At 40.8% G+C, this 7,911-nt stretch overlaps 1 protein-coding gene across 1 annotated transcript; it reads left to right on the top strand.

Annotated features, from left to right (window-relative positions):
- Window positions 1-3,941: 3,941 nt before the first annotated feature.
- LOC134841738 (uncharacterized) lies at window positions 3,942-5,207 on the top strand. Its single transcript, XM_063857776.1, has one exon. It carries the CDS (start codon window positions 3,942-3,944, stop codon window positions 5,205-5,207), a length of 1,266 nt encoding a protein of 421 aa, XP_063713846.1.
- The last annotated feature ends 2,704 nt before the right edge of the window (window positions 5,208-7,911 follow it).

The following is a 7,911-nucleotide window of genomic DNA, read 5'->3' as shown; positions in this document are numbered from 1 at the left end:
AAAACAACTTGAAACACAAAAAAACTCAAAAAAAAACCCAAAACAAATCAATCTTTTTTTGATAAAAGCCCACGACCAAAAACAAAAAAAAAAGAAAAACACCTGAAAATAAGAACAAGAATTTGAATACGGTAGGAGACTCTGGTCAAAAAGACGGAAAAACTATACTCCCTCAACTGGCGTCAACCACCAGTAGGCCTTCCCAAGCATGTTCTATTGCCGGCCGAAACCACCGCGCTACACCAGGCTTATGACACGCACTCCTAGTTTTGACGAGAGTTGCTCTAGGGTGAGCTACTTTATAAGTTAACGAAAACCAATTAAAACGCTTTTATGAAAACATTAACATATATCATAACTAAAGCTGATCTCAGAAGCTAACTGATAACAAGTCTAACCAGTTTTCACGCACTTCAAATTTTCCCTTAACCCGGTTGGAAGGAACTATAAGTGAGCTTAAGCTAACCAATGCTGCTCACTCATGCCACAAAACCAACCGCAAATATTGAAAAATCCCACTGTACCCAAACCCGATTAAACCCAGATTAACACTGGATAAATTGTTCTTCTGAAACCCACTTTCAAGTTTTATTAAAACAACTTGAAACACAAAAAAACTCAAAAAAAAAACCCAAAACAAATCAATCTTTTTTTGATAAAAGCCCACGACCAAAAACAAAAAAAAGAAAAACACCTGAAAATAAGAACAAGAATTTGAATACGGTAGGAGACTCTGGTCAAAAAGACGGAAAAACTATACTCCCTCAACTGGCGTCAACCACCAGTAGGCCTTCCCGAGCATGTTCTATTGCCGGCCGAAACCACCGCGCTACACCACGCTTATGACACGCACTCCTAGTTTTGACGAGAGTTGCTCTAGGGTGAGCTACTTTATAAGTTAACCGAAACCAATTAAAACGCTTTTATGAAAACATTAACATATATCATAACTAAAGCTGATCTCACTAACAAGATAAAGATATAGATATGCCTTGTAAAATGATTTTTTGGAGCAAAAGGCATGGGCAGCAAAGGGAGATGAAAACTCGACGACATTCAGACTTTGGAATGGCAAATCTGTTGGTTTGTTGCCGTAGTCATAAACCTCACAGGATTTAAAATATGGACCCAACATTGAGCAAAGTTACCCATTGAAGAAGAAGAAGAATGGCCAACTCAAGGTTGACTTCAAATATGGATCCTAGCCACTTGGCGCTTCACACAAAAGAAGTCAAACTCCGTCTTGCACTTAGTCTCGCTCTAGCTTAACAAAATCAACACATCATTGCATAAATCTGAAATCACTCAAAACGATCTAGGATATACGATACCCACTTCTGAAAAAGAACAACTGTCCCCCTTCTCTCTATGAAGACAACTACTCCGAAACACGAACAACTGCTTCAAAAAGAAACTATTCAAAGAAACAAGAAATCTTTCCACGCATTCTTCACTGCAATAAACATTAAAATTTAAAGTTCTCTAAGCCGCGGATAGGTGGAACCAGTTTGAAACTAGTATTTATATCCAATTATATTATTGATAAAACTATCTCTTTTTCTAATTAACCAGTCATGATCTATAACTACCACTCACGTTTATTTGTAACGCTGTAACTTATCTGAAATTACTCTACGAGTGAGCCACCCCGCGCATAAACTCTTTTGCTTAGAAATTTTAACAAAACAAGTTTTGCCAATAAAAGGCAAATTCAGATAAATTAAAATTACTCAGATCATTTTTCTGTCGACCGTTATCATCATTCATCTGTTTCTAAACGGCAATTTGTGGTAGCGTTTTTTTCGTGTCAATAGTTTCATTGTTCTTTTGGGGTGGATTGTTCACATTAAAACCATCAGTTTTGTTGAAGAGTAACTTCATAATTTGCCTTTTCCATTTCTTCCATCAGAATGTGTGATCAAGTAAACAAAAGTAATCACAATTGACACCGCCAAACTAAAAATGAGCTTCGAGCGCAAGCAAATTGTAGGGTTTTAAAAAAAACTGCGAAAAGTAATGAAAGTTGCCATCCTTCGTTAGCAATTAAAAATCATACTCCTGTTGTTTTCGTTGTTGTTGGTGGTGTTGTTATAGCTGCTGCCTCTGTTAATGAGGCGAGGTGATATCGTGCTAGAAGTGGCTGGTTTCGTCCGCGTCTGAAAAATCTTTGCCACCAACTTCGTTTGGAAGATGAGCTGTGTCGATTTCCACAAATCCAGGGCTGATCTGGACATATTACGTTCATTTTAAACCAACTGAAACTTACAAAATCACCCGGATTCTCATAAGGTATTCTTGAAGTCCATTCATGTCCAACTTTTAACATGTATGGGACACCTTGAACTTGGTCCTTCAGTCCACGCCTGTGATTCGCTCTTTTCAGAGTTCCCATTCCGAAACCGATTTCGGTGATTATATTAACCTGACATTTAGAGTTGTAGTAGGATAAGATGTAATTGAGATGCTTGCCTTCCTCGGAATAATCAAAAAGTCTTTCAATATACTCCGTCGGAGTAAGCATAGCTTCCTTGAACCCGTAGGTTAAATAATAGTAAAATTGACCTTCGCAACAGCCTTCTTTGAATATAAAATGGTTGAGTTGTTCATAAATTGGTTCAAAGAGACGGTCACATTCTTCCATTACAAATGCTTTCAGCTTGCTGTATCCTATCCAAGCCGGATCGCTGCGTTGAACTCCAATCATGGTTCGAATTTGAAATGCTAAATTATGTAAGAGGCGGCTTCAGTTTTGTCATATTCGGCTTAATTTAACAACTTACTCGACCGCAGACTTTTTTTGCCTCAATGAGGTCTTTCTGGGATGTCAGAGAGCAGAAAATGTATTGAGTTGTTATAAACAAATTAAGGCAAACAAAAATTCTGGGAGCTCTCGGAAAATTATTTTGGTCACAACAAAATTTGGGAACCGACCTGCCACCCCCCCCCCCCCCCCCACCTCATTAAAATCCTAGAGCCGCCTCCTGCCTCGCCCTCAAAGAAATCTTAGATCCGCCCCTTCTCTTTATACTGAACCCATTCTAACATGACCTCATAGCTTGAAGATCGGCCTATTGGCATGCGTTTTGATTAGCAGGGCCATATAAAACATTTAAGTTCGTAAAATGTACATGGTTAATCGATTTGGATCGATTTAAAATCGATTTAAAATCAATTCAAATCGACCGAAAACCATTTCTGTCAGTGCAGGAATGCCTGCTTAATCAAAACTTCGACCTCATATTTGCAAATTTGAACAGCGTCAAACTTGCCGAATATCAAATAGGTCGACTATCAATACTCTTAAGCAATCAAAACCAATCAAAAAAACTTTTAAATAAAATGAACATTTTAGCTTATTTTGTTTTACATCCGAATGAACATCTATAATTAAAAAAATTGTAGCATGCTTAAGAGACAAATGCTTATCACTACGCCCCTATAATAGCTTACCCGTTTCGAGTGTTCTAAAGCCAACCCTTGATACTTTCTATTATCTTCTGTTACAAAAGCATCTAGGCAGTAGTAATGTTATTGCAGAGCGCGATATCAGAAAAGGTCCTACAGGCACCCCCTACGCTGTAAAAAACCTACTAGGTTGGACGATCACTGGCCCACTCAACCAGAAATCTAATAGTTCCGGATCAAATTCACACTCAACTAACTTCATTGACTTAAATGATCAAGAAGACGCTAATCTCACTGAATCAGTGAAAAATTTCTGGAATGTAGAAGGATCAGGCATCCAGGAAGATAACAAAGCTACATACTCTGATAAAAGCAAACGACAACTAAGATTTATGGGAAAAAGTATTCAGCACGATGGAGATCGCTACAAAATAAATCTACTCTGGAAAAACGAAACAAAATTGCCAAACAATTATCCGGTAGCTAAAGCTCAACTGCTATCGCTACAAAAACGGCTCAGAAAAGACCCTGAAAACATGCAACTCTATGCGAAATCGCTTACTACCGACCTGGAAAATAACTACGTCAAGCCCGTTACTTTCCAATACCCACAACCTGAATTACTTTGGTACCTCCCACATCACCCTGTAACTAATCCAAACAAGCCCGGAAAGGTACGCAGAGTGGCCAACGCTGCCTCAACCTACAAGGGCGTCTCGCTGAACTCTTGCCTCGAAACTGGACCTGACCTCCTGAACAACATGTTTGGACTTCTACTACGATTCCGGGAAAAACCTGTGGCTGTATCGGCGGATATTGAAGGTATGTTTATGCAAATAGGTATTAAAGATGAAGATCAAAATGCGCTTCGCTTCCTTTGGCCTACTAAAAATGGTATCAAACAATACCAATACACGCGACTTATCTTTGGTGCAAAATGCTCACCATCCATTGCCATCGTTGCGCTTCATCAAACAGCTGCCGATTGCTGCGTAACCAAACCCATTATTGCTCAACTGTTTCACAAAAGCTTTTACATGGACGACTTTGTTCACTCGTTCAACACGACACACGAGGCTAGAGACTCTACTACACAACTAAAATCCTCCCTAAGACAGGGGGGATTCAACCTAAGTAAGTTCGTATCTAACACTAATGACGCGATCTACTCCATTGATGGAGGCGAAGTTTCTACTAATGCTACAGTGCATCGTGTTCTGGAGGTCAAATGGGACACAACTGACGATACGATATTCGTGCAACCAACAACCAAGCTAAATAATACTACATCATCTACACTCCGAACAGTTCTCTCTACAGTAGCAAGGGTTTTCGACCCCTTAGGCATCCTAGCGCCGTTTGTCATAAAACTCAAAATTTTTCTGCAAAACTTGTGGAAGTCTGGTATCTCTTGGGACGAAACCGTGCCCAGTGACTTTGTTCCGATAATTGACAAATGGGTTGACCAATGCAAACAAGTACCCCCTGTTAGACTGCCGCGCTTACTTGGTCCACAGCTGTCACCTAGTGATATACAGCTTCATGTTTTCTACGACGCGTCGCAAGACGCAATGGCTACGTGCATCTACTTCCGAACTGCTTGTAGCTCTGGCATACACGCTACTTTCTTGATTGGCAGAACAAAGGTCGCATCACTGAACCAAGAGAGCATTCCTAAACTGGAATTACAAGCCGACCTTATGGGTGCTCGGCTATGCAAGTTCGCTACTGATGAAATGCGATTAAAGCCCCACTCCACTCACTTTTGGACGGATAGCACTACTGTTTTGTACACCTGGTAAACTGAAAACTTACTGCGCAAACAGAGTTGGTGAAATACTTACTTTATGCAAAGCCGAACAATGGAAACACATCCCTGGTAGACTCAACCCAGCAGACAGTGCTACACGGGTAATTGAACTTAAAGACTTGGCAAAGCTCTGGTTGGATGCACAACAATTTCTACTCAACAATGAGCCTATTTGGGGGACCAACGAAATAATGGAACAAAGTAACGCTACAACGATTAGCCCCTCAATTACACCTTTAATCGATTCTTCCAGGTTTTCAGATTGGTTTCGATTAATTCGGGTCACAGCTCGGGTTATAGTTTTTGTCGATACACTTAAGGGAAACGGTAAACGTTCTACCACTATGGAAGACTTAGAAAAAGCTAAGCTCCTTCTTTATCAACAGTCCCAGCAAGAAACCTTTGGTGACACCTATAATCAACTACGAACCAAGCAACAAGTTGAAAACAAAGACAAACTGCAACAGTTGTCACCTTTTCTCGACAACGGTGTTATTCGCGCCCGAGGACGACTACGAAACTCACCTTTACCGGACGCAACAAAGTATCCAATAATTCTTAACGCAAAGGACCCAATTGTGCGCATGATGATCGAGAGCGCTCATCGCCGCTGCATGCACCACGGCACTGAGTACATTCGCAACTACCTGCAATAAAGTTTTGTCATCATTGGGCTTCCAAAAACACTCAGACAGATAAGACATAACTGCTTTCTCTGCAGAAGATTCCAAGGCAAAAGGCTACATCCACTCATGGCCGACTTGCCGCCAACTCGTTTCGATGATCCGTCTGACGACCCATTTCCATTCAAAAACACAGGAATTGACTATAGCAACATTCTACATAGCAACAAAAGATACAACTGAAAAAAGCTATATTTGCCTCTTCACATGCCTCTCTACTCGCGCGGTTCACCTGGAATCGACAGACAACCTTACTACGAACAACTGTATAACGGCAATTAGACGTTTCCTTGCTAGGAGAGGCACACCTAAGCTTTTAATCTCTGACAACGCTACTTACTTCGTCGGCGCGCGTAAACAACTACGCTCAGAACCAATCAACTTCAACGAAACCACCCTAGCTGAAACGCTACAAATCCACAATAATGAATGGCGCCAAAATCCTCCGGCTGCCCCCCATTTTGGCGGCGTGTGGGAGCGACTCGTCTCATTGATAAAACGAGCATTCTTACTAAATCTCCGTTCTGATCGACTATCAAGAGATCTATTTGCTACTATCGTAGCCGAGACCGAGGCAATCCTCAACTCACGTCCGCTAACTCATGTCAGTAGCGACCTTGACGACAACCTTCCACTGACACCCAACCACTTCTTAATGGGTCGTCCATTCGTCTACGCTCCAGCAGCAGCCTTCTACGAAGAATCTAAAAGTAAACTGTCCACAACAAGTCCTGGAAGCGAGCAAAAGATAGACTTGACAGCTTCTGGAGGCGTCTACTTAAAGAGTACGCTCCGACTCTCATCAGAAGGACTAAATGGACGCAACCCGAGGAACCACTCGAAAAAGATGACCTCGTGTGGATACTTGAGGACTTTACACCACGAGGCATCTGGCCACTGGGTCGAGTGTTAGAAGTTTTTACCGGCTCGGATGGCATCGCGCGCTCGTGTAAACTGAAAACAGCCCTAGGTACTTTAACGAGACCAGCGGTGAAACATGCCCTCGTAACCCCAAAAAAGAAGATTTAAGACCACTTTAATTGTTTTACAACAACAACAACAAAAAAACTTGGCTGAACTCCTTCCCCTTCGGTTCCAAATAAAATCTCCCTCCCACGAGGATATTCATGACATGAATTGTCTCACATGAATTAAAGAAAAATGCTGTAAAATATTTTAATATTAGCATAATTTGTTCCGAACTAATGAGTAATAAATTTGACATCAACAAAGTGACTTTTAAGATATGTTCATCAAATTGTCTTAAATACCTTATAATAGCTTACCCGTTTCGAGTGTTCTAAAGCCGCCCCTGGATTTTTTCTATCATCTTCTGTTACAAAAGCATCTAGGCAGTAGTAAACACTGTGCCTTCGGCAAAGTGACCAGAAGTCGTTAAAAGGCGTGTCCATAGGAATTAAAAATTGCAAAGATGACCAAGATGACGCGACAGTCGAATTAACTACAAGGTCAACTGCTAATCCGAGTTTGATACTAGATAACAGATAAGTTAGAAAACACAGAAAGAGCAGCTTCATTTTTTATTATAACTTGGCATACTGATTGTTGTTAATATAGCCCTCATTTTGTTTGTAGTTATTATTTATTATTTATGAGGCATGTAACGATCTACCTTTGCAATCTTAGATTTGTTTATCATTGGCGTTCAACGTTCAAAGTAACGAAAAACAACAAATACAAAGCGAAAGTCTCCGATGAACTAGCAATGGTTTCATGAACAAATATTTGTTCTTAACGGTTTTCTAAAGAAGCACCTTAAAGAGGAATTCACTAAGCCTTAGGTTTGCACTCGCGGCAAAAAGTTAACGGGTGGAGGTGCTCACTTTATGCTTCGTTTCGCCTTTCAAAGTCGAGCACATATGTCAGTGCTCGACGGAAAAAGAATAGTCGAGACAGGGGTTTGGGTCGAGCACAAAATCAAAACATACCTCGAGCACGATCGAAACAAACCTCGAGCACGGTCGAAAAAAACCGATTGTCCCGAGGTAATTC

Source organism: Symsagittifera roscoffensis, chromosome 3 (assembly GCF_963678635.1).
Source record: "Symsagittifera roscoffensis chromosome 3, txSymRosc1.1, whole genome shotgun sequence".
NCBI lineage: Eukaryota > Metazoa > Xenacoelomorpha > Acoela > Convolutidae > Symsagittifera > Symsagittifera roscoffensis.
This window is presented reverse-complemented; position numbering and strand designations above follow the sequence as displayed.

Coding starts and splice junctions, on each gene's coding strand:
- LOC134841738 (XM_063857776.1), top strand. CDS start 3,942: ATGCAACTCTATGCGAAATCGCTTACTACCGACCTGGAAAATAACTAC.